Source organism: Columba livia, chromosome 4 (genome assembly GCF_036013475.1).
Source record: "Columba livia isolate bColLiv1 breed racing homer chromosome 4, bColLiv1.pat.W.v2, whole genome shotgun sequence".
Lineage (NCBI taxonomy): Eukaryota > Metazoa > Chordata > Aves > Columbiformes > Columbidae > Columba > Columba livia.
In genome coordinates this window covers 8,394,839-8,421,543 of record NC_088605.1, presented here as the reverse complement: position 1 = coordinate 8,421,543, position 26,705 = coordinate 8,394,839, and the positions used below count along the sequence as shown (strand labels likewise).

General features: G+C 41.5%; 2 protein-coding genes across 5 annotated transcripts in view; one reads left to right on the top strand and one right to left on the bottom strand.

Moving 5' to 3' along the window:
* Window positions 1–17,912, bottom strand: part of TACC3 (transforming acidic coiled-coil containing protein 3) — a 19,558-nt gene extending 1,646 nt beyond the window's left edge. The window contains exons 1-14 of one of the 3 annotated variants that reach the window (XM_065060353.1): window positions 17,527–17,912; window positions 13,816–13,996; window positions 13,553–13,698; window positions 10,154–11,230; window positions 8,865–8,964; window positions 8,217–8,409; window positions 7,376–7,428; window positions 6,361–6,494; window positions 6,159–6,270; window positions 5,301–5,453; window positions 2,862–2,938; window positions 2,731–2,774; window positions 1,529–1,689; window positions 110–216 (exon numbers count right to left, since the gene is read on the bottom strand). In XM_065060353.1, the coding sequence (XP_064916425.1) occupies window positions 110–216; window positions 1,529–1,689; window positions 2,731–2,774; window positions 2,862–2,938; window positions 5,301–5,453; window positions 6,159–6,270; window positions 6,361–6,494; window positions 7,376–7,428; window positions 8,217–8,409; window positions 8,865–8,964; window positions 10,154–11,230; window positions 13,553–13,698; window positions 13,816–13,995 (2,537 nt within the window). In that variant the 5' untranslated portion in view covers window position 13,996; window positions 17,527–17,912. Of the gene's footprint in view, window positions 1–109; window positions 217–1,528; window positions 1,690–2,730; window positions 2,775–2,861; window positions 2,939–5,300; window positions 5,454–6,158; window positions 6,271–6,360; window positions 6,495–7,375; window positions 7,429–8,216; window positions 8,410–8,864; window positions 8,965–10,153; window positions 11,231–12,168; window positions 12,318–13,552; window positions 13,699–13,815; window positions 13,997–17,526 lie in introns of those variants that run through there. The other 2 variants (XM_065060354.1, XM_065060355.1) reach the window with 2 other exon arrangements.
* On the top strand, window positions 17,907–26,705 carry TMEM129 (transmembrane protein 129, E3 ubiquitin ligase). Of its 2 annotated transcripts, XM_065060356.1 has the most exons (5): window positions 17,907–18,264; window positions 18,922–19,396; window positions 21,755–21,914; window positions 24,586–24,845; window positions 24,969–26,705. In XM_065060356.1, the coding sequence occupies exons 1-4, from the start codon at window positions 18,060–18,062 to the stop codon at window positions 24,832–24,834; spliced, it is 1,089 nt and encodes a 362-aa protein (XP_064916428.1). In that variant the 5' UTR covers window positions 17,907–18,059; the 3' UTR covers window positions 24,835–24,845; window positions 24,969–26,705. The 2 variants fall into 2 exon arrangements, with proteins under 2 accessions (XP_064916428.1, XP_013224981.2); XM_013369527.3 differs by having other exon boundaries at window positions 24,586–26,705.

Below are 26,705 nucleotides of genomic sequence, written 5' to 3'. Positions count from 1 at the left end.
CCAATCTAAAAGTGTTTTTGGCCAAGTCTTGCTGTAAGTTAACAACATTTTGCAGTAACTGTGATATATATTTCACTCCCAGCTCTTGGCTTCTTGACATGGTACTTACTGATGCAGCTTTTCTTCAGCATGTGCCTTTAATGCCTGATATCTCTGCTCCTCTTTTTTAATTCTAGCCAGGTATTCTTCAGCACATTTTTTCAGAGCTTCTTCATTCTGTCTCAAAACCAAGAAACTTGGTTAGCTTTATATATGCTAGTAGATGAAAGAATCTCTCCACTCCACAAATGGGCTGTTTGACTACACCAAAGCAGCAATATTTGCTCATAAGAGTAACAAGAATAACTGTGAAGCCCCACAGACCTCCACAAGGACTAAAGGTCCCCCCTTTCAACTCTTAGCTTTGCAAACTGAGATTTATTCACCTTATTTCCCTCCCAATATACTGTTTACTTAGTAGCAAACTTTAGTAAATGGGAAATCCAACTATTTCAGAGAATCCATGGAACAACTGAGGCTTTGGACCCTGACATAAATGAATCCAACGTTAACAGGAAGAAAGTTACCTTGGTACGCACAGACACTATGACACCTTGTTTTATTAGCTATTACAAGTTGGAACTGTTTGAAATAAATGCTAAGACACTCTGCTAATTCCAGCTCTTGAATTGAGCAATTCTGTTTCCAAGTGACACTTTAACTCTGTGCTAAGGAAAGGGTTTCTGAATTTCAGGTGGAGAGAAGGAAGGGACACAAAACAAAAGAAGGCCGACACATGGTAGGAAGGCAGAAACTTAAACCGTAACACAGATGTTATGCCTGTTTCTCAAACTTAGATACCACAAAACTTTTAACAGGCTAGTTCTAAGCTTGAGTAAATAAAGGGCATTAAAGGATAACCAAAGGGAAAAGTCCAAAGGCATTTTTTTCAAACACTACTGAATCAATTTTTATGCATTTCATGCAATAAGAAACTATAGCTTATGCCGCCCATTAGCTTCATTCCACTAGTCTCTGAAGATACTATAGAATGAAGGCCTGACTTCACCAAGTTTGGAGGTTTTTTGTTCTGTGTTTGTTTGTGGGGTTTTTTTGGTGGTGTGGGGTTTGTTTGTTTTTAGCTACAGAACACCAAATAAACTATTAGCATTTTGACTTGCAATAGCAAATCATCTTTCGTCTCCATTCAACATGATGTAGTAGAAACAACCTGCCCTTACACAGCAGTCATGACATAAGAGTCTGTCTCTATGATTAACAGCACAGTGATATGCCTGCAGCAAGAAACAGCTCATTCTTCTGTTTGAAGAAACTTTGGCTTCCAACAGAGATCATTATCATACTTTAAGCCAGCAACTAAATACAACAAACCAGTAATTTTTTAAATCTTTAAATAAACAACTTAGCACCTGGTTTTACAGGTCGTGCCTATACTAGCTAATTAATGGCTGCTCTAGAAATCCATCATTACCTCTCCACCAAGTTTCATCTATCTTGGAAGGATATTATTTGCATTATAACATCTTACTTTGCGGTAACCCTCTAGCACTTCTTTCTGTTTTTCAAATCGTTTGAAGAGTTCAGAGAAAGATTTCTCCATAGAGTTGAGATCTGAAATGACTTGTTGCTTCTCTTCCACCATCCTCTGCATTTCTTTCTTTGAAAATTCCTTCTGTTTCTGAGCATCCTCTAAAGAAAGTGGAGTTCACAGGGTTACACTCATAGTTATTACATTAGCATAAAACTAGTTCCATAGTATGGACAGATAACTCCTACACCTTCAATTCTTCCTCTTAAGCAGAAAAAACGGCTTCATCATGCGTAAGTTTTCAAATAATGCAAAGGGTTTCGGAGGAGCATAATGCTCCTCTGAAAGGACTCCATAGCTTTGCTTTTAGGGAAGCAGTCATATTTTCTATTTGCTACATACTACCTCACACCAACCCTAAAGCCATTAAAAACCAGTTATAAGGTGCTTGCCAAATCATTGTTTTTCCTGCTATGTAGTCAAAATATTACACCCAAGGTTACCATAACAGAAGCCCCAAGTGTTGTGATAGAAGGAATATGAAAAAATATTTTTCATTCGATATACACAATAACTGGAAGATCCAGAAAAGACTGGGATAACAAGCCAAACTAGCACAGCAAACTCTTTCAGGACAATTTTGTTAGGACACCTGAGCTATGCTTCCCACAGGCTTAAAGAAGCACAAAAAAGCTGACCTAATATTCAGCCTCCTTAAGCAACTAAATTTAAGTGAGGCACAGATTAAGCTATTCAGCTTCGAACTAGGAGAATCTACCTATACAACAAGAGTTTCACTCAATATCTTCCTAGCTTTGAAGCTGAAGTAAAGGCCAGATGTGTCCAGCAAGAGCTCCTATTGACATCTTATCACTGAAATGAGGTCAGATAATCAGCGGTTAAACACGAGCTACAGACAACAACCCACCAGTTTTAATAAACCAACAGCTCCACTGGAGAATAAGAAAAAGATGCGTTCACGCCTGATTCAGGAAGTCATCATTACCCACCAAGCGACATCATGTCCGTATGAATATGCATAAAAGTGTAACTAACTACTGTTGTCTGAATCCTTACACTCACCCTGGAAGCACTTGAAATATTTATGCCATCAGAAGTGAAAGACTAACTTCAGTTAGTAACCTGAGGTTAAGCATGCCCCACTGGCCTCAAGCTATTTGAAGTGTAAATGTGGAACTTACCCATCATTTGTGTTATTGTACTTTCGAACTCAGCAACTATTTTTCTAAAAAACATGAAAAAAAGTTGAATACAAGTTAGAAAAAGTTGCTTGAGTAAATAAGCTGATATAAAAATCAGGATGAATTCATACCCCATTTCCTTGTATTCCATATGAAGCACATCATACTTTCTTTTCCATTCCTGAGTCTCCAACTGTTTCTCTTGAACCTTTGAGGGAAAAAGTAAACCTTTATTTCTTGCATGGGAAGAGATACAAGATTTGATACTCAGAACAGTCTGAAGGGCAGCTTAGGAATACTTACAACTTGATACAGAGTGCTACATTCTAACTGCTTAACAGAATCAAAATTAAGTGTTTCATTACAAACGTGAGTAAAATAAGATGTGGACTGATATGCAGATTTTTATATGCATGATTCCTACTCAATGTTACCAATATCTCTTTTCAAATAGTAAGATCGGAACCACCTCAGTCAACCTCTTGGCTACTCTTACCCATCCTATATGTAGATCATAAGTCCTTGGGCAGTTACATTCTCTCAAGAACTATTATCTCAGGTGACATGTACTTACAAGGCAGGCAAAATAAACCACAAAAATCTGCTAATCTTAACAGAGGAAAGTACAAATGATACAAGTCTACTCTAGTCAAGATTAATTTGTTGTTTGGAATAATTTATACTCAACACTTAATCCTTCCCTGACTATGCTTCCAAATTTAAAGATGCTTCAGTTCATTTAAGAATAACCACACCTATTTCACATCAGCTGAATTAAAGCAGACCTCATGGCAACAGTATTAAGCAGCATAAGCACTCTTTGCTAAATGCTTTGTGCAAACTCCATAAATTCAATGTTGTCTTGGAGTTTCTATTAAGAACCTTAACAATGATATCTGACTGCAGTGTGTGAGGCCTGCAGTAAGAGGCCCAAAAGATAGAAAACCACCTGGAATTTTTAACAAGACAATGTGTTCACTACTGATTTCCACCTCAAAGTTGCACAGTATACTGTGGTACACTGATTTGTTTTTAGTATTTCTTTTTGAGAAAGCTAGTTTTAAATGTATTGTAATATTTCAGATATCAGGAAGGGAGGCAGATGTGAAAAAATAACGTACCAAAATATAAAGAATTAACAATAGTTAGGCTAGAAATAAGTGTTACAAAACCAAAAATGGGTGAAGATGGAAACTGGCTAGAAACTCATTTGCAAACTCAGAAGTTGTTCAGTAGACCCAGAAACAAAACATGCTCCCCTGAAGTGCTGCATTTGCCCAGAAGGGAGACAATGAGGCTTTTTTCCTCTCCTCTCCCTCTTGAGTCCTGTCACCAAAAAGTCATTTGAAAATTTGTCTTCCTTTAATGTTACTATATTAATTCCAAGCATTTTTATTTGTTTATATGACACACAGCTGGAATCATCCAGTCACGCCTGTCTTGCTACAACTATGTTGTCATGTTTAAAATACATCTCTGAAATGAGAGATTAGAGCCCCAATTTTAAGATATTACAAGCTTTACCCCCTGTTATTATATAAATTCTTCATTTTAGATCAATGCACTAAGAACTGTCCTGTCAAAGCTGCATTTGTTTTCCTGGATTAGACAATATGCTGGCTAAGAGTGTCCTCCTAAATGCCAGCAAGCAAGAGTTACTCCTAGGGTACAAGGACACTGGCTTTTCTAAGTGGAAAGAATGACTTAAGCAGCAAATAACCACAGGTCATCTTTGTCTGGTGTCCTTAGTGTCACTGCCTGCAGCAGAGCTAGTTAGGAATTTTGAACGCTCCATGTTCTCCTGAAGGTAATTTTGAAGTGACATGATTAGCTGTAAGGATATTTATGCTTAATTACCTCTCCTAAGTTATTTAGTATTTGTAAGGTTATATAACCCAGAAGCCATAACAAGTCAAGTATTCTGCTTTTTGAAGTGAGTGGATACATAACTCTTCTTACATCAGTAAAAAGATGGGTGTTCAGCAGAATTTCCATAGTGATATAGTTACAGAATATGCTTAAAATACTACCAACTGCTTCTCATGTTTTTCTCCCACAGACTAAGCTCCAGATCTCACTTTTATTTGATCAGCTGGACATACTGTTGTGCTTCCCCATTCCAGAGGGAAAACAAAAACACTGCACTGATTTAGCATTACAGTTTTATCCTGTTTTAAGGATATAATTGTGTAATAAGTCCTTCCCATTGGTAAGAAGAGGTATTTCCTACCTGGTTTAATAAAAAGCATTCAGATCACTGATATTAAGCCTAACCATTCCATCAAATAACAGATGCTTTTTACTGACCACTTTAAGGCAGAACCTGACTACAGTGAAATTTACCACATTTCCTAAGATATTAGCTCTGAAGAGTTCTATACGTACTGCTCCTATCATGTACACACAAAGCCTTTCAGAATGAGAATGAAGTACAATAGAAAGTACATACAATAGAAGTACAATAGAAAGAATTACCAAGTATAGATATCAATACCAGTGACCAGTATAGATATCAAACACAAGTGACTTTCAAGGCTGCACAAAGTTCTGCTTTGGAAGGGTCACCATACCTCTCTCTTCACCAGTTCAACAGCTGCATCCATGTCTTTTTGGCTATATTTTAGCACATCTATAATAGCATCCACTGCAGTGTTTGTGGAATCCGCAAAAGGGAGCTGAGAAATGTCACTAGTCAGGGAGTCTGGAATAAGGGGTTCTGAGTCCTGTGAAGAGGGGGAAAAGAAAGTGGAGATTCAATAGATTCCTATTTTCATGCCATTGATTAGCTGTATGCAAATCAATCAACACTAAGTCAACATATTTTACTTAGCACCCAAAATACCTCCATAACTTTGTCACCGTAACTTTCTTACTTTGTAGATATATTTTTGAACCACGTAGTTATCTTTAAGGTATAACAGAAACTGCTATCCACCAATTATAGCTAACAGAAACAAAGCAGAAGACACCACACTGTTCCCCACCAGGAAAAAAAAAGGCACCATTTCAGGAGGAACTGCTGTGGGCAGATCTGTTGATAAAAGGCTGTTCAAACTATAACCCTTAGACTATAAAGCATCAAGTTTAATCAACAGTAGTGCTTTTTATCCCAGTGGTGCAATTAAAATTGTGGCTTCAGCTGCAAGAAAGACTGCTTGATTAAAGGATTCTTAAAAAGAGCTCGAATTCTCCTAGACCATGTGTAATGTCACCAGTTTCCACAATAAAGACTTTTAATTCTTAATAAAATTAAGTCCACCAGAAAGTTCAACTTTGATATAAGTGAGTATCCAACCTGCTTTTCAAGATAACAGTTTAGATAAGCATTAAGTGAGTGATCCTTAGAATATCCACATAATCCAGAACCTAGCCCAATCCCCTTTCCAAAATATCAACATGAAACCAAATACCACTCCACATGCCCTTACACGAGTTGTAAATGTTCCCAGGAGATCTAGTCCTTTTGGTTTTTCCTCATTTTGAAGACTTGCTGCAGGCTTTTCAGTTTCCTCAAGTAATTTATTTATATCAGCAACAGGACTGAAAATGAACAAACATACACCATTACATTCAAGCACTGCCTTTCTTTGTAAAGCTTTGTACTAGAGCCTAGACTAAGTCAACACCTACCCACACAGATATGGAGCTGTCATGACATTCATGTTTGCTTCAGTAGTACCAGAAATTGTTTTTCTCGGACTGTCTCTCAACAGAGGGTCAAACTTCAAATACAGCGACTGTTTCCTCAAGGCAGACTCCTTGAACTGAGGGTGAAGAGGGATAAACTGGCAGACCTGCTGCTTCATAGCACAACACACACATCCCACACACACACATATATAATCAATCCTCTGGAGAGAGGGTGAGCCTATTCTTCAGTGTCCAGAGCACTGTTCTCAGGAGGAAAAATTATGTAAGAGAACTCTGTGCCCACATGCTTAAGTCCTTATGTAATATCAAGCAAACTCCATCTGCTCACAGACAAAACCAAAAGGGCAAATATTCATGAACTACTCGAAACCAGCAGAAGACACTGAAAGGGAAAGATAGTATTGTAAGCCAAACAAGCAGTGCATGTCATTCTTTGTCTTTGCTCATACAACAAGAACAAAAACAGCATGACCAAAAAATAATTTCAGTTCAGCATATTCATTGTAAATTCAGAGCCCCTCCTACTCTGGACCAAAGTATGAGAAAGAATAAATAAGCTGAACTGATTAGAACATGACATGCCCATTTTAGAGACAGATTTCCTGAAACTGCTCATAAAACAAAAGAGCTTGGGAAGAAATATTTTCAAAACAATGATCCTGCACTTTCAAAGCATTATGTTCTTGCAGTTTTGGCAACCAGAGAGGTGAAATGTCACCCATCTCAGTTTCACCACTATTAAAGAAAAATAGCATGTTTGCAAAATGAAAGCGTAAGACCTCTGATCCTTCGCAGAACTGCTTATGACTGTTCCCTCGACCACCACCCCCTGCCCAGCCTTGTAGACACATTCCTTTGGAATAGAACCTGTATTTCTGGGGGCAAGTTCAAAGTGAAGTTATTTCACAAAAACATTTCAGGCTTGACAGTTTCATTTTACCTCCCTGGCAGAGGGAAGAGGAAAGGAAACAAAACATTTCAATGTCATACTTACTGATGAAGTCCCAAACTGTTCCAGATAGTCTATTTCTATGCCCATTCCTAGAACTGGAAAAGAAGGAAATGATACAGGGAAGATGCAATATTGTCATATTACCTTAGAGTGAAGCAACCACAGACAGAAACAGGTATCTGTATGAAATAAATAAATCCCTGCTCCCACATAATGAGTTCTAGTTTTACATTTGCTAAAAATATTCTATTTTTAGCTGGACCTGAAAAAAGTAAAATTAAAAAAAAAAAAATCAGGCAAAATTTCTAAGCTAAATGAACTTACAGTTTCCATTTGTCCTCAAATACTTGTAAGAATACATAGAATTTAATACACAGTTAAGGAACTTCTGTTGTCCTATGGTTAAAGTAGCAAGCACATTCAGATATTCTACTCTTTTACACAATGCCCCATAGAAGAGTAAAATGGGCAATCTCGCCACTAGCATTAGCAGACAGCTCAGATTTGAACAATGAAATAGCTATTTCTCAATACATTGTTGCCTTAATAGCAGAAGTGATTTTAAGGGAGCATTTTTTCAGCACAGAAAGCTGCCAATGAAACTCTAAAAACACTGTTTCTGTACCAGCCTAAGCTTCATCCTTCCAGGCAACTGAATGCCAACAGCCAGCTTTGAATTTAACTTAATCCAGCAGAAGTTAAAAATAAGCTTAAGTACATTTCCCACCCCTGCCAGTCAAGGTGGGTTTTACAGTCCTTTCAGAAGAGCAAAACGAGAGACAAAAAACAAGAATCAATGCCAAAATCTAAGTAGAGAAGAAGTACATATACAGAAGTTACTATAACAATATACTTTCAGACTGTTCTAAAGAAATGTGCTTACCTTCTGATGATGGTCTGAAGATTTCCTCAGGTTCAGTGCTTGCTGTCTGCTCAGCTGCTGTTACTTCAGTTCTGTGGGAAGTAGGCTTATTTTCACCTGCAGACACCAACTTTTCTCCACTGTCAGCAGAAACCAAATTATCTTGGGAGGGGACGTTAGCTGGTGACATTTTAGATGGGCTCTTTTGCTTCTCCTGATGAGAAAACACGCAATACTTTTTACTGTTCAAATAGTGATTTAAATACAATGAAAAAAATCATGATAATGATTGATCTGTCATAAACCAGCTGGGCAGTGTTTATTATGGCTAGTCAGCATAATAAACCAAGAGTTCCCAGGCACAGAAACTAAACTACCAACAGCTCATATTATACAGGAGACATTTTTTAGAGTCCACACCCCTATGTTTGTAATTATATGTGATTCCTGATCAAAAAAGACACTAAATACCAAGGTACCAATTTGGCTGTCTCTGATGTTACCTTCAAAAGACAAGTCTGCACAGTTGATACTCATTCTAGAGATGCTGAAGACACACAAAAACACACATTCTTAGACAAAATACCAAACAGGAGTTTAACAGGTTAAGTGAAAGAACTCTTTCATGGAACAATTTGGTAAGAACTGGCTATCTTTCCTATACCTTACCATGTCTATCTGTCCTAGAGGTGCAGCTTCTGCCTGAACTTCTGGCTTATCTTCTTGAGTTCTCGGCTTGTCTTCTACCACAGCCTGTTTACTGACTTCCCTAAAGCAAATAAAGAAATTCAAGTCACACAGATAGTTCTGAATTCTGTTTACCAGATACACTGAAGCATCGAACAAAGTAAGTTTATTTCAGAGTTTCTACTGCCACAGTACAGAAAGCTCCAAGGAGGGTGGTGATGTAAATTCAGACTCTTGACAGCTTAAGCAACAGAAAGTTCTCCCTCCATCAGAAGCAGCACTACCTGGGAAGCAGAAAGTCACAGCAGGATCACTTATTCGTACTTTTTTAACACTGATGTCTTATTTCCATTTGTTAAGACCATTATTTTAATTAAAGATTGGCTTCTCATTTAATTAAGAACAGAATTAACAGCAGCCTGCCACTCTTTCCAAAGTAATACAGTGATTCTTGGTATAAAGTACAGAACTACATTAGAGAAGTCCAATACTTTAGCTGCTGCTGACAGCACAAACTTAACTTTTCACCCTGGTAAAGGGTAGCTGATCATGATAGACAAGGATAAAGAAAGCAAATGTTTCTGTCAAATGAACATCTTGTACCAATCTAGTTCTGATAAGCACTTGGCTATCTATAGCAATGCTGACATCTTGTTAGACTTTCTAGGAAAGGCAACACAACATCTCCCATTCTCAAATTGAAAGTTCTACATAGTACCAAAAAAATGCAACTTTAGTGACAAGCCTTTTTATTGGAGATAACATTCAGATGCAAAGCACATGCAAGGAAGCAACAGCACCTCAGTTCAGCCAGGACACTACACAAAGACACAACTGCCTGCTCCTTTCAGGTGCTGCATGATGTGCAGCTATGCTGCCTACTTAGCTGGCACTTTTGTCTGGTTGGGTTTTGTGGTGGCAGAGGGTTTTTAAGGCAGCAGCAGTCACGCAATTCTCCACATGTTAATCTTGGAGAACTTGGGAAAGAACCATTTGACCAAAGTACTAATGCTCTTCCCACATGTGCCTGTTGCCTCCCATTTCACCAGATTTAAGAACACCCTTTGCCCAAAGCTAGCGATCTCAGGATGCTTTCCCCAAGGAGATATCTGTAACCTTTAATAACCCCTTGCAACAGCAAAGTGCAACAGACTCAGACAACCTTGGAGAAAGACAAGGAGGTAGGAATCAACTAGTTAGAGATATCATTTAACCATCTTTTCCTCACATTAGTTCAAGGTGCTTCTACATTCAGGTATAGATTTACTTACAGACTTCCAGGTTCTCTTTTCTCAAGAGTTTCACAGGTACTTGGTGTGTTATCCGGCTCCCTTCTTGATGATGTCCTGTCCTGCTCCTCCTGCAAGTGACCTTCCTGAGGGCTAGGTTTAGAACACTTGGGTGAGCTGGAAATTTTAGAGCCTCCTCCAAACGGATTAAAGTTTGGATCATCACATTTGTCCCAGTCCAACTTATAAGATGCTTTGGGAACAGGGATTTCATCTTCCACGTGACTTTTATTTTGCACTTCAGTATTCTCCGTTTTTGTTTTATTAATAGGAGCTTTTTTGGAAGGTGGCTTAATTCCAGGTCTTTTACCTAGTCTCTTAGGAGGTGGCTTTCTAGCAGTGGTATTATCAAAGTCAAATTCCAGTTTTACTGGTCCAGCCTTGGTAACACCAGGCTTTTCTGCAGGTTCCCCTTTGGAGATAGCCGCCCCTTCCACAGGCTTTGACTCTTCTGCAGAGGCTTTTTCTGCTACTGAAACATTCTCAGGCTTCGATTCGCTAGTTTTAGGAGAATCAGTTACATCAGAACCACTGGGACCTAAGCTGCCAGATGACTGTAGAGGAGGTGGAGGTACTTCTGTTAATCCCACTGAACTATCAATTTGGCTCACACTTGTGGAAACAGACTTCACATCCTGCACAGAGCCACCGATTGCTTGCTTAGGGGATACCCTGGATCTGTTAGACTCCAGCTCTCTCAATACAGATTCTTTTCCAGAGAAAAGAGTCTTCTCTTCACCTGAGCGCTCTGTACTTGCTGTGCTTGAGGCAAAAGAAGCTGTATCATCTTGAAGAGACTCATTACTTTTTTCAGCAGCTTTTTCAGGGATGCTAGATGCTCTTACAGGAGACTTTCGTAGATTTACAGGAGAATTCTGCAACTGTGCTGAACTTTGAAAGGGATTGATGTCATTTAAGTTATCAAAATCAAGATTGTAGGAACCTCGACTCTTCACTGGCATCTCATCATCTGGGTAAGGAGCCGCACTGACCTTCTCTGGCATTTGTGTATTTTTCACTGTATTATTTGCTTCAGCTTCAGTCTTTTGTTGACATGTGCTGCATTTAAAAAAAAGTCAGGTCACCCATGCTATAGCTATTTTAAGACATCATTCTAAATCATCTTTAGAAATACATTTGCACAAGTAGCTTTATATGTTCAGAGTAATCCAATTTTTTTGAGACATAAGGCAGCTGACAGCAAAAGATTATCACACAGCAAAAATTCAGTTGCCACATTCACAGTCGGAAGTTAGGAACTCTGGTACACAGAGATCAATCCTTTAAACTAGTCAGTATTCTTAAGCTACCTGTTCTACACAGCTATGTTACCTTATATATTATACACCAGTCACCACTGGAGCCTGCTTTACTTACTACAGCACATGGACACCTCTATTTCACTTGACTGTGAAATTCAGATTGCTCAGGAAGAGTTATTAACAACAAGCAGCTCAAACACAGGCACTAGTAGTACATTTTCATGTAGATTCATCTGTGAGTCATGACAGACTCACAAGTCTATGGACCAAACTGCATCATGATTCAGGTTCTCCAGTTCTAGTGATTACTTTGGTCACTCTGCAGATATTTTTCCCCTGAAAGAATGCAGAGAATTTAATCTATGATAGCTTACATACCAGAACAGAACCTAGACTTGAGGAACTCGAAACTCTGTACAACAGTAGATCTGAAGAGCAAAGCAGTATACAAGAAAATACTTCTCCAGTAAGAGAAAAATAAGATTCTCTAGCAGAAGAAACAGGTTAAAGAAAGTTTGTGCACTCCCTACTGTGGGTATTTTACAATTTATTGCTCTCCACGTTATTTCCCCAAACTCTACTCAACTTCTAAGACTTAGCCTCAGACTACAGAGAGTTAAGCCATTACTTCCTGAAACAGGATTTCCTCCCATTGTTTTGTCCCTTCGTGAAGTTATTATTTCTATGTGCCATCCATATCTGCCGTAGAACAGAACATGATTAAAAGTCACTTACTAAAGACACCACTTTGATAAGCTCCAAAGCAAAGGCTGAGATAAAAGTTCAGGAAGCTCTTCTCACCCGCTCTGAGCGCCTCTTCCCTGCAATAGCCCAGCCCCAGGCTGGTTCAGCTGCTCAGGCCCCTCCCTTTCTCCTTCAGTCTTTAACCTGATAAATGCCAGTCAAGAGGAAGACACCTGCTTGAAACTTCAATTTATTGAGACTAGCAGAAAGTGACACCCTTCAGCAACACCCAGTCCTTTCTGCTTATTTGCTACAAGCAGATCCTTACGTTTTAAAGTAGAAAGAATACATACAGTAAAAGCGATATCTTGATCTACAACTATGTCCTAACTAAAGCCATAAATGCTATTAAGTCATTTCAAAATTGTGGTGGCTAGCTCAGAAGTACTTTTCTAAACTAGAGTACGCATGCAAGTTAACAGCCAAACATTTAAATGTTCCCACATTTCTCCCTTGTCCCCTTCCACAAAAACAAGAACAGGGGTCAAATGAAAGTAACTGGGTAATTAAAAACAAGGAAAAGGATGTATTCCTAGCAGAAGGCAAAGCTAAGATCTGAGATTTCTTGCCACTGGGCATTAAAGATGTCAGATGTTTATACATGTTTAAAAAAAAAAAGCTGTAAAAGTCTGTAACGAAAAACTTGCATTGAGCCTTATTAAATAACATTACATTATTCTATATTATTCTACCATTGTAACAATATTTCTAGTAAAGGAGAGTTGCAAAACCCCAACTTGGGACACTGCAGACTTTGGCTCCTAGTAGCTGTCTAGAGAAGAGCACACTCTGAGACCCAGGCTGCTAGACTATAAGTGCACACAAACTTGTTTGTACTCGACATTGATGTCATATGCAGTTTGTGCTGCTAGATTTTCTTTAATCTTAACACTCATTGACTCAAGGTGTCAATTCAAGCAAACTTTTCAGAAGACACATCTTAAGGAGAAAAATCTAGAGAGAAAACTGTACTCTACATACAACAGAAGACATATTAATGCTTAGCTTCAGAATAGTTATAGTCTCACATGAAAGCCTTACAGTAGGTAAGTTTTGTATTCTCAGCCCAATGCATCTCTCTTCTCTTAAACTGTTTACCCATATTATAAGTCATCTCTACAAAATCAGTTACTGATGAATTAGAAACTGAGTTCAGTATTCAATATTACAACCAACGTAAAATTTTCTTAAAAGTAATGACAATTATATTTGAAAAAGTTTGTGCAAAGTCAGCATTAATTTTGGTCTTTATGTAGTTTACATCTTGCTAAAAAATACAAACTTATATTTTAACTAGACAGGTTTATGAAGGGGAAAAATTAATCTGAGTATGCCCCACATTGCTAATACTACTAACAGTGAACACGTTACTTACTCAACATTGAAGGATGCAGATAAAAGATCATCCTCCAAGGCGTCACTGCAATCATCAAGTGTGAAAGTGGCATCAAGTTTGTCAGTCATAGTAGGACTTAAGATTTTTCGGGTTTGAGGATCTCTTAGAGGAGTTTGAAAAGTTACCTTTAAGAAAGGGGCAAGGAAGAAAAAAAAGGAAGAACATGAACACCACAATATTTTCAAGCTCCAAATAGCACATTCAGCAACGATCAAAGGAGAAATAATAAATCAAAAGTTTACCTTCATAGCTTTTGCCACACTTTTTGGTGGCAAGTTTTCTTTCTGGGACAGGCGTAGAATGGAAGGTCTCCCTGTAGGTTCCGGAGGTGCAAAGAAAAATCCACAGTCTTCCGCTGTTAGATCATCATTGACGTTTCCTCCGTTTTCTCCATTTTCTGCATTTAAAATCTGCAGACTCATTCTAGAATATCAACACATACACCATGGCAGCATGAATGAGAGGGTGTGGTCAGCCAGATGCACTTTCAGATAATCGAAGTAGTGGGAAGCCTGGCACTGGCTAGCAAAGATTAACACTGAAAATCTTCATACGAAAACGTGCATCTCAGAAGACTCCAAAAGCATCTAAGTGCAGCACCGCACTGCCCCTCTGCTTTTGTGAAAGGCCTGAGAAGTTAATTGTTACACTTTCCACAGTAAACATCATGTCCTTACTAATTAAGCTGTCCATCCTTTAAAGGGAGCTCTGTCATTTGCTAATTTCTTCATTCCCAGTCCCTTGAAGCCATCAATGACTTAGAGTCATGTCTCTCCTAACAGGGCATCTAGCTAACCAAAATTACAGCTTTTGTAAGGGGCAGATGACAATCATTTCTCTGTTTCATTCACGTGGTCTCATTGCTACATTGCACCTCATTGAACAGCAACAACAAATTTGGTTAGTTAGTGTGTCTTTAGGACCACAGTCCTGAATAAAGTTGAGCTTTTTCCTGCCCTGTCTGAGCATGTGCTGCTTTTGTAAGACACATAGTGCTTCAGAATCCTTTGCAGCACTGACATTATTGGTATGCAAATTGGAAAAACAATGAATTTAAAAGGCATTTCTTCAATATTGTTCTTACAGTGGACATGCATAAGCTTTAGTCGACCATGCAGGCTGATCTCATCTTACTAGTATTTCAAGTGTGAAGGACTTGACTCTAAAGCTTGCATTGCATCTAAGACTACAGGTGAAAATCAGTTAGGAATAGAGAAAGAACACATTGAGTATGCCAGGCAAGCCAGTACAGCAAAGGTACTTGAACTCTGTCTACCTTTTATTCCCATTGGAGCCTCTACTGTTATTAAAGGTTTAACATTACTGCTCAGTAATGCTACTGCTGTTTCTTTAAAACAGACAAACCCCAGAACAGGACCAGAGCACAGACCGCACATTACACAAGATCCACGTATAACTACCATCCATCCAACATGACCCCTGAGAAGCAGTTAGTTGTCTGTCAAACTGCTTACAAGGGGATTTCTTTCATAAGAACTTGTGTTATATTATACTGCTTATGCAAGATAATCAGTATAATCAAGTGGAGGAGAGACATTGGCTTTCTGCAATGGATAACCATTCTAAATTATTTCAAATGCTTATTTGATCAAACAGCTGAGCCTTAGCTTGTTTTTCCATCCTCCACCATGCAGTTAATTCAGAAAAATAACTGGGAATTCCAAATTATTGTCTTAGCTGTCATAAAGAGGTAACGAGCACACTCCCACTGAAAACTTTAAGTCATTTTTAATCTCATTGTCCTTATGTATTTGAATTTCTGCATTTAAGTCTCCGCACAAATTTCCCCACTCTTTCATTAATCCTCATGGGAAAATTCGCTTCATACTCTGCACTGAACTCAGCTGCTTTGTCTGTGAGCCCCACAACAGTGCTTTTAATCAGCAATGGAATGCAAACAATGGCTACAGAAGCAAAAGTAAGCCTGTGTTAGCTCTTTCATTCCTTCTTTATTCTTCATCATATTCATACTTTAACCCAAGTTATTTTATACATGAAGTACTTTCATATTAACATCTTCTAGAACTTGAAGTGAACTTCATTACTTTCCTTCATTCCAAACTAAAATCAAGACAAAAGATCAAATGGATCTTTACAGACTATAGTTGTTTACTGTAATTACTTTAGAAACAAAGCCTAAGACATGAAAAAGTTGGCAACACCTTCTAAAATAAAACCCTTAAGTAGGAAAGGTTAATTTGGAGAATTCCTCAGGTTTGTCACTGAGCTATAATACTTGTGCACCATTGCTAAATCAGACCATTAAAATACCCATAGACACATACTGGGTTTGCCCAACAATTTAGATATTAAAGCTTAAAAAAAATATCAAACTCCGTCCTAGGATTAAATCATTAAAGTACTTCAGCATGTACTTAAAATATTTGCAACCAAGATTTTATGTAAATTCTATTTCACAAGTTTATTTGCTAGTAGCTGTGATAAATTGGATGGGATGTTTCATTAAAGGCATATTTTTGTGTAAAGCAGTGTCCAATGCGTGAAGTGTTGTGAAAGGCAGCAAGTTTCCCCACTATGGCAAATCAAAGATCACAAAAATGAAACTGCTCCTAGTTTTAGAATAATATTTATCCAGGCTCACGCAGCAGTCTGTCATCCTGTTTGAGAATGAACGTAAATTCAATGACATCAGATAATTAAAGCTTGAGTAGCTATAGCTTGTAAATTAAGGGTTTCATGGCCACTACCTACTTAATGATCACTGGGGCATATAACATCCAAATCACCAGTGTGGTCTCAAATACCAAAAGGAGCTGTTGAACATACAAAGATGGAACTTTTCTACTTAATTACACTTTTAAACTTCTCCAGCAGCTAAGATGCACAGTACTTGCTCACAGAGCAAGTTAGTATGTGCTATGAATATTTCCATACAAGCCAACACAGAGATTACTGATATATATATATATAGATAGATAGATATAGTTTTAGTGCAAATATCTCGAGTCAGATCAAATCAACACTCTTCTGGTTAACAGACTCCTTCATGATCACGAATGTCCCCTGACTACAGAAGTCACTCGACTCCCAGAGCATCCGAGGAAGGGGAATTCACAGCAGCTTTAGCCAAAGCCAAGCTTTAGCAGGCAGAGGATGCAGATCCAAGCCCAGAGGCCGCGTTAACGCCCGGAGCAGGCACTCGGGGCCCAGCAGCTTGTAGCATAGAAACAAAAGATGGCCTTGACCTTCCCGGCTGAGTCAGGCAGCCGGGGCGGGGGCGGGCGGTGTGGGGCTCCTCCGTGCCGGGCAGAGGAGAAGCAGCAAGGCCAGGGAAGAACGGTCCCTGCCCATCGCTGCCCCAACCATGCTTTAAGGTTTGTTTTTTAAAACAAACAACAAAAAAAAACCCACACCTCCTCTCGCACAGCCCCCCAATGCTCCTATGCCACGACAGCCGCATATCACCCACCCCAAATCTCAGCGAAGTGCCTTCAACGACCCCCGGCCGCCTGAACTGCCAGAGTCTCCCCGGCCCCACAAGGCGCCCAGAGGTGCCGACGTGTATTCGCCTACTCACCGCACACTCAGAGACCCCAAAGTCCTTGACAGCCCCATATCCCCCTCAAAACACATAGGGACGCTCTCAAGCCCCTCCCCAAGCCCCACCGCGCTCCCAAACTAATGGGGTTGCCCCTGAGCTCCCCTCCCATCACCCCCGACCCCTGTCACCCCCAAAGCTCTCGGCTCCGCTTCACCCCCAAATTCACAGAAGTTCCCCACAGGTCTTTTGTCCCAAGCTCACGAAAGTGTCCATCAGACTCCTCGACAGGGGCTCCCCCAACCCCGCACCACCCTCAAGCTCGCAGAGGGAGCCCCTAAGGCTGCTCCCCCACTCAGCCCCACACCACCCCAAGCTCCCTCCTCATCCCTCCCACACCCAAACTCAAAGAGGCACCCCAAAGGACCCCTACCTGCCGGCAGGGCCCGGGTTGGAGCCCGCAGACACTCAGCTGAGGTGATGCACCGGTCCCGGCTGGCGGAAACTCCCCCGCGGCTGCAGTCACCGCCGAGCAGCGCCCCCCTCCACCACCGCCGCAGGATTTCAAATTTCAACGGCAGCCCCGGCCCGCCAATGAGAAAGCGGCATTCGAAACGTATTCACCAATCAGAAGAGCGCTCTGCAGGTGGGGCGGGGACAGCCGCGACACTTGGCCGGTGAGCCGGTGGTTTGATGGCAGACGTAGTGCGCAGGCGCGGGCGGTTCGTCATGGCGCCGTGCTGACGCGATGGTAGTTAAACACCTCAGAACCAGCGCCAGGAACCCGCCTCCTATCGATATCCCTGGGGCCGCGGCTCCGCCCCGGACGCGGCAGCGCCCACGCCGGGACGGCCCCTCCGCCCATCCGGGGCTGCCGCGGCGGGAACTACCGCTCCCAGGGAGCCGCGGGGCGGCAGGTCGGGCCGGGCCGGGCCGGGCCGGGTCGTGGCGGGAGCGGGCCGTAGCATGGCGAGCCCGGCGCTGACCTTCACGCTGGCCTACGTGGTGTTCGCCGTCTGCTTCGTATTCACGCCCGACGAAATGCGCTCGGCGGGGCTGACGGTGCAGAGCCTGCTGGCCGCCTGGCTGGGCAGTGAGGACGTGGCCTTCGTACAGTACCACCTGCGGCGCAGCACCGGCACGCTGCTGGTTCACTCCCTCCTGCCCCTGGGTGAGCCCCGGCCGGCGGCGGGAGCGCCCCGGGGAGGGTGGGATCCCATGACAGCCCTCGGCCTCGGGGTGAACCTGCGCTCGGGAACCGGCCGGGCGGGAGCCAGGGGGTTCCTCGCCTGTGTCCCAGTTGTGGGTGGGTGAGGTGACACTCTACATCTTGGATATACTGTGTTTTAGCATCGCTCAAGCTTCTTTGTAATGTACAGCCTAAGCTTTGTAACAAGTCGGCTGCATCGGAGAACAAGCACTTATAAAGGAATAGCATTTTATTTAACTGCTGAACTCAAATCGGCTTCCTGTAGCCATATAATTCTGCTAAAACTAAGTGACATCTCACAACTAGTTTTATTCAGTCAGCAAATTCAAATCCTTTACATACATACTTCTGATAAAAGCGGTATATTACAGGTAATTTTATTTAACCTGTATATTCAAATCAGCTTCATTTAGCTATATAGTTCTGGTAAAAAGCAATGACAGGTAAGACTTTATTTCAGATTGCTTAGGACAAGAGGCTTGAATTTGAGTTGTCATCCAGAAGTACAGTAGCTCTCCAGGAGCTGAGCTCACTGGTTAGATAACTATATGAGTCAGGGGGATTTGCTTATGCATATACTTAATTGCATCCTGAAAGTAAGTCTTTCTTTCCTTGCAGGTTATTACCTTGGTATGTGCTTTGCTGCTCCGGAAAAACATCTTTGCTCTTTCTACCTGGCTTCAAAAGGATGGAAGACTTTCTTTTTCTTCGCTGTTTTCTTTCCAGCAGTCACCGGTACCCTGGCATATTACTGGTCACGGAAAGGTTGGAATAATCATCCGTTAGCCCGAACACTCGCTGTTCATGCTCTCCCGCAGTCAGGTTGGAGGGCAGTAGCTTCTTCCATCAATACAGAATTTAGGAGAATCGACAAATTTGCTACCGGAGCCCCAGGAGCCAGGGTGATTGTTACGGACTCATGGGTGATTAAAGTGACCGCCTACTGTTTACATGTTGCCCAGCAGCAGGACGTTCACTTGACAGTGACAGACTCCAGACAGCATGAACTCACCCCAGACTCAAACATGCCTGTGCAGTTCCTCACCATCCGTGTTTCCAGTATTAACCCCTACGTGAAAGCATTTGATATCCGGTAAAACAACTACCCTGTCGTGTTATATATATGCTATTTGATAGTGCTTTGGTGGCAGATCTGAAGATTCCTTGGGTCTCATCCCTTCCTCTTTGCTCTCTGCCTGGTGTTCAGAGATGCTGTATGCACAGTTCTGCCACACAGTGCAGTGGAAAAAGGTTGTTTGGAAAGATTCGTACACCTGCAGCATTGAATCCACAGTGGCTAAACAGAGGGACTGCCCTGTTTGATCTGGAGAGGATTGTCCTGGCTGTAGAAAGAAGTAACTGGAAAAACATAGGTGGAAGGTGCAGAACAGAAATAAAAGGGAGAATCTTTGATCTTCCAAATTTTAGGGGAGGATAAATAGTTATTTCTCTAAAAGTGGATGTTATTCACCCATGACTTTTTCTTTTTTCCTTCGGCTCAAGGCTCCTAATTTTGTTACTGCTCAGAAGAGTTCTTGTTGAGCTGCTGTAAGCTGACTGCCCTTAAAGCAAGGAAGTAATTGTGGTCCATTGCTGATGTTTGTGTTCTCCTAGCAGTAAATCATGGCAAACATGCTGTGAACTGTTTGGGCTTGTTTTCCAGAGGCTCGTGCTATTCTTTTCAGCAGTCTCTCTGTGTAGTTCAGCAAAAGTGCAAGTTCTGCAGAAAGCTGTAATGCTGATTAGAATGGCGCTAAAGTCTCTGTTGTCACTGTATCATTAAAAGGAGTACCCAAGCCATGCTAGTGTTCTTAAAACTATATATTTGAAAAGGCAGCTGAGTGTCTGCTTGGTGTAAATCTGTATGTCAGCAGCATTTATTTACTAGGTAAGTAAAAGGAGGCAGACCACCAGACTTAGAGGTCAGCAGAGGGGTCCTGGCAAGCATGGAGAAGGCATAGAGGTGATTGTGTTAGATACCCAGGTGAACAGAGCTCAGAACAAGAGCTTAGTTACGGTAAGCATGACGATCCTAAGAAAAGAGGAGACTTTTATAGACCTGTGGGAGTGGTGACCAAATAAGCATAAAACAACTAATGATTTACTTCTTGAAGTGCTTCAGTGCCAGAGTGACAAAAGTACATCCCCAGCTGAGAAAATCATGGCTTCTTTGACAATTCCTTTTAGGGAAAAAAAATCCAAATCCAAAATCTTATTTTGTGGTTAAACAGTGCAGCAGTGTTTGAAAGTTCAGAAATAGCAAATCTCTGCTAGAATGCAGCCATACAGGATTTAACAAAAGTGCCATAGGACAAAATTCCCCTATTTAGGATATAGGATCATTGTACATATCAGGAATTAGATACAGTGGGATGTGTCTGAAAGAAAAATGCTTTCGTGCAGGCAGGCCATATTTCTGTGCATGTCCTATGTGAATTTCTCCTCTGTATACAAAGGTCTCTGTTATTTGCACAGATAGCAAATGAAACAGATGGCAAATGACACTATCCTATAGTAGTTAAAACAACGGAGCCCACCGGGAGCTAAAGCTAAGCCAATATTACATTGTATTGGGCTCAGTGAGTAGTAGGAAGCAGAAGAAATTTCAGGGCAATGTTCCCTGAAATTCTTCATGAAAGCTGTGTAATGAGTGGAAACATCGAGCTGCTGGGGAGTTCTGAATCTACATTTCAGAACTGTCGTATTAAAAAGGGGTAACAACAGTGGTGTGTCACTACAGAATGTGCACAAGGTCTCACCTGCCTCTTGAGGTCTGTGAGCCTCACTTAGAGAGACTTTAGCAGCAGCAACCTAGTGTGGAACACAGCCTGTTACAGCCTTAAATCAAAGAGTAAGTCACATTCAGCAGCTGTTTGTAACCTTTGGGAAATTTCAGGTTTTATCTATAATTGTATAATGAAATGACAGAAACTGGTACTGATTGACATTCTCCTCATACTTCTCTGTACTACGTCAGTGTGATGCATACCACATGATATAACTCTAATTTCTGTCCTCAGGACTTTATAAAGCAGAATTTAGATATGATATAGGTAAATAGGCCTTAGAAAGGTGGACAGAAACTGTGCATGCAGTATTTTACAGTTAATGCATTATTTTTGTACCTTATTGCTGCTGTTCATGCTGATTACTTCAAAAGCCTGCCTGTATTTTTGTATGATGTTTTAGCTCATCTCTGGCCTATCCTGTCAGCAATGTGCCACAGATATGAAGGAGGACAGCGTGTTCTCTTGTCTAAGTTGTGTCAAAAACAACAACTAAACAACAAAAGAAAACAAAATGCTCACTATGTATTTATTCTGACTAATATGTACCAACCTTAATGGTTTTTCTGTGGATTAATTTCTCTGATGTTAACCTCTGCAATGTACTGTCAACGTATCTGAATGTATAATCAATGTAACATTTTGTCCCATCTTTTCCTCATCAGGTTGAACTCCACAGAGTATGGGGAGCTCCGAGAAAAGCTCCGTGCTCCCATCATCAATGCAGCTAATGTTGTGATCCATCAAAGCCTTAGTGATTTATTTCTAGAAACATTTACATCTCTGGTGGAAAGTAACCAGCCGTATCCTGTTCCAAGCACTCAGGTGAGACTTTCTACCCACTGTAATAATTACACTTTTCAATGCAGGTGAGCCTGTGATTACTGTGTAATTGATAACTGTGTACGCAAGGCTGTCACGGGTGAATTATTAAAAGAAGTCACCATTGTAGGGTTAACCGAAAAGTATCATTAAATGATAATTGAATTAATTAATTAAACAATAATTAAAGAGTAATAAAATGGTAATTAAACTATCATTAAATTATGGTCAAAACTTCTACTACTTTCTGCATTTCTAGCAATTAAGCAAGCTTGTATACAGTATGCTTTAGATCTAGTATGAAGTGTCACTTATCTTGCTGTAGATAACATGCCAGGTAAGGGATTTCTCAGCCTCAAGGAGTAACTAGTGTCCTACCCAAGAGGCGATGAACCACCGTGCAGCCCGCTGTCGGTCAGGAGAGCTCTGTGGGCTCAGGGGGGCTGCAGATATTTTTAGCATAAAGTGACTGACTCATAGTCAAACTCCCCTTCGGTGTACGTGCAAGTGTGCAGCCACAGCAGTTTTAGTTTCGTCTAGTTCCAGTCCAGGCTGGCACCATTAGCTCCTGATAAGACCTAGCCTAAATTCCTTAGCTTTGTGAGATGTGGCCTAGCACAATTTCTCAAGGTCTGCGCAGCAGGGCTGACTCCAGTCAGGACTCCGTTTCTGTGGTTCCTGCACTAAAGTGCTGTTCGCTCAGTCAGGGTGAGTGCAGGGGCTCACCCTCCATTTCAGTAAAGTGTAATAAATGTAGTTCTGGCTGCTTCTCTTCCTTCTATGAGGAGACAAACAGCATTGCGATCGTTACATTTTGAGACATGAGAAACAGCAGAGTGGAAGAAAGTCCCCTATAACAATTTCCATTAAAATTTCACTTGAAAACATTTGGAAATGATGAGGTTACGTTTTCAGAAAGTGTATAGGAGCTAGAATCACAGCTGTTGTTACAGTTCTTTAGGCGGATTGCCTCATTACAGCTTACTTTTCTAGACAACCAGGTTTTGCTGGATCTGCTGAAATAAATTAATGATTTTTTAAGTTGGGCTTGCTTTAATTGTAAATAATACCATGCAGTCCTTCCTTCAGTAGTATTTGTAGAGACCTGGTCATTATTTCACTTGTTCAGCACTTGGAAGTGTGACTAGAACACTATTCATTGTACCAAAGGTAACTAATTAAACTAGTTCTGGTGACCTAGCAGTGAGCCTGTGTCAGATGTTCTAGGTAATGGAGTAAGTACTGCATAGTTTTGGTAGCATCATGGAGGTTATATGGTGTCTTCACTGTACAGTTGTTGCATGAACTAGCTAAAATAAAACTGATCAGATGGATCTGCACATAATGTGGTTGCAAGTTCTGACTGCAGCACCAGTGAAAAGAGATGTTCAAAATAAAGAGAAGATACTATTCTTGCAGGACTTTTAATTTGTGACACATTTAAGTGTAAGCTGAGCTACTGAGTTTTGGTTTAACATCGAGTGATAAATGACATCAGAAGTTATGATATGGACATTAAAAATACAACATGGGATTTTTCCCTATTGTGGAGCTCCTTGAATAAGTTGAAAAAGTTAGTTAACCTTTCTATGTTAGAGTTTTTTCCTGCCTAAAAACTAAGATAAGCCCTAATTTCAGAAGTTAAAACTGATAGAGCTTGTGAAAGAAGCAGTCCTGCTTCCTGTACACTCCTTGTCCCCATGTTGTCACAAGACTTTGCAGTGAACCTGGGTGGGGGGAAATGATGGAGGTGGAAAGAGGAAATGAAAGATGATCTGCCCCACAGTCAAGCTGCTGGTGTGGTGGAACTGACGCTTGAGCGGACAAGGGAGGAGACACGAGAGATGGGAACTAGAGACAACAAAGCAGAGCTCTTTTTGTTACACTGATAGCAGTATGAATAGGATTCAGGTCTTCATGCCTGCCCAGTCTGCTGTCTTTTGAACTTTGTCAAGTTCTTAAAGAGCTTTGGCTGGAAGACATATGGGAAATACTAATTATTGTTTATTAATTGTAAAATATTTCATAGCAAGATTATCTCCCGATATTCAAGTTCATGACACGTAACTAACTGTGGGGAAATATCAATTATTCCAATATTATCCAGGCAAAATTAAGTACATTTCTGGTCCTTCAAAATGAGTGCCCATTGAGTTCAGTAGAGCCCCGATTTCCTCTGTTGTTTATGTTTCTTACTTAAAAAGGTGGAAGATAGGAACAGCCATTTGCTGTAATAAGTAGTAAGAATTGTTTGCTTTGTTTATTTTCCTCTATATTGGTATGTTTTTTGAAAAATAGTATGTTGGAATGATAAAGATGGTGGCTTGCTTACCTTGCTCTGGCTGCTGTGCTCTGGAAACAGGTGGGGCTCTGCACAGAGAGAAAGAATGTTCCTTTTCAGTCATTTTTGTTTTATCAATCTCATGCAGCAGTTCAGGGTTTTCTGTTGAAAGAGATACTTTGTTATCACTCATTAGAGGGTGATCTAATAGGACAGGGCTCTGGAGATTGAACGCGTTTGGTATCTTCTGGTGGGGCAGTTCAGCCTTCGGGCTCTGCCCAACTCAAGTTCCCACTATTCTTGCGCGCAGATAATTTTCTAAAAGCCTTTGAAGAGCAATGCTAGAAACCGTTCTGTTCGGTTTGTAATTTTGATGTTTTTCTCCTCCTTTAGGAGCTGGAGCCGTGCATAGGGTGTATGCAGACTACTGCTAACATCAAGCTCATCAAGAACTGCCAGGAGCCAAATGAAGGGGAATGCCAGCAATGCTACTGTCGGCCCATGTGGTGCCTCACCTGCATGGGCAAGTGGTTTGCCAGCCGACAGGACGAGCAGCACCCAGAGACCTGGCTGTCGAGCCGAGTGCCTTGTCCGACTTGCCGAGCCAAGTTTTGCATTTTAGATGTTTGCATAATACGATGAATAATACTTGGGTATGTTTTAACTTTTTTCAATTTGACTGTATTTCATAGTGGGTTTGATTAAAAGGCCTCTTAGGTTTGTTTCTGAGATTTCACATTCTATAGGGGTGCAGACTCCAACGTTTTCTTTGACAGTGTGGAGAACAGATGTTACACCATGCAAACACCATCCACGCTTTCAGCTGATGATACAAGAATCCAGGACGCAGTTGGCACCAAGCCAATTGGCACCGGCGTTCCAGATCCCGGGATGGCACCTGAGATGCCTGTTGTGCCCCTCGAGCGCAACAAGACCCCAGGATCGTCTGATAGGCGCAAGGCAGGCTTCCCAAACTACATCACAACGCAGACACAGGCTGGAGCTGCCCTGCCCGGCACACGCTGGCATCGCACTGTAAAGGTCCCCGGGCCCTTCACCCGCCCAAAGGGGACTGTTCCTGGATGGCCCTTTCCCTTATCAGAACTAAACACCCCTTTCCCTGCGATTCCCAGCCCCTTCCCAGCCCTCGTGCCTCCACTTAGCTTTCAGAGGGACAAGGGACCGAACCCATCTTCAACAGAGGAAAACGCCACGTGCGCGAACGGCTGTCTTCCTGCATCGCCAGGTTCCTCTTCAATGTCTACAGGAACACGAGAAAACACACGCTCGCTAAGCCGTGCCAGCACACGGCGTCGTGGGGTCAACGCTGACTGCTTCCACGACACCCACCTCCTCTTAAGTTACACGGCGTTCCATTCGGCGTGTCGTGCCGCGGGCGCAGTCACAAACCCTCACTGCTCGTGACGCCTAAGACGGCGAGAAGCAAAACAACTGTAGTGCTTGGAACGAGTCCCTGGCCCCACTCTCCTCCTCACCCCTAGCCCAGCTCACCGCAAATGCTCCTCCCAGTCCAAAGGGCCCACAAAGAGCCTGCAAAGCGAGAAGGAAATGCTGAACCGAGCCACCGGGCAATACCGGGCTCTTCAAGACCCACCGCCGCCTCACCTTCTCAGCTGCCGGCCGGCATGTGGCTTCGCCCCTCCCAGCTCGTCTGCGGCACCTGCAAAAACAAAGGCACCTGTGCCACAATTGAGAGACGGGACGCAGTTTGATGCAAACAAAATGTCCGCTTTATTAGTGTACTTCACATACATTTATACTTTTCCTCAGCAACGTGCTTCGAGCTGATTGGTGTTTCTGTTACCGTGTTACAGACTGATCGGTCTAAGACATTTTCTTAAACAGTTACTACCCCAACCCAAGCAATCTTCCCTGTGCAAAACAAGAGTCCCCTTTTTACAGGACAACCTTATTAACTTGTGAGTCTTGTCTAACCATAGAATCAGCACTCTCCACTCCTTCTAATTAAGGTTCTCGCCTCTATCCTTCCCATGGCCTGTGACCAACAAGTTCCAGCACATTTCCTTTTACCAGTTGATAAGTGCTGGGAGATTTGCTGAGGCCAGCCAAATCCTGTCCCACATCTCCCCCTTCCTTTTGCACAATAAGAACTCTCCTTATAGAACGCACAATCAACTTTTGTAGGCATTGCAACAAACAAGGCAAAAAGAGTAACAGGAGAATAAAAACAACCAAAACATATACAACCATCTTCACAAGACTCCTTAACCATCCTGACAATCCCCATCCTTCAAAAAGTTTATCTAACCAATCCCAACTATCATTTCGTTGAAGCTTAGAGACCCCAGCTTTAAGCTGTGGAATACTAGCATGAGTTGATTCCAAGTGATCAGAGAGATTCATACAACACGTTCCCTCAAAATCCTCACAACCGTGGCCTTGCACTAAAAGCAAAAAATCTATAGCAGCTCTATTTTTGCAATGTAGCATGACGAACACTATCTACATCTAATAAAAGACCAGACAATGCA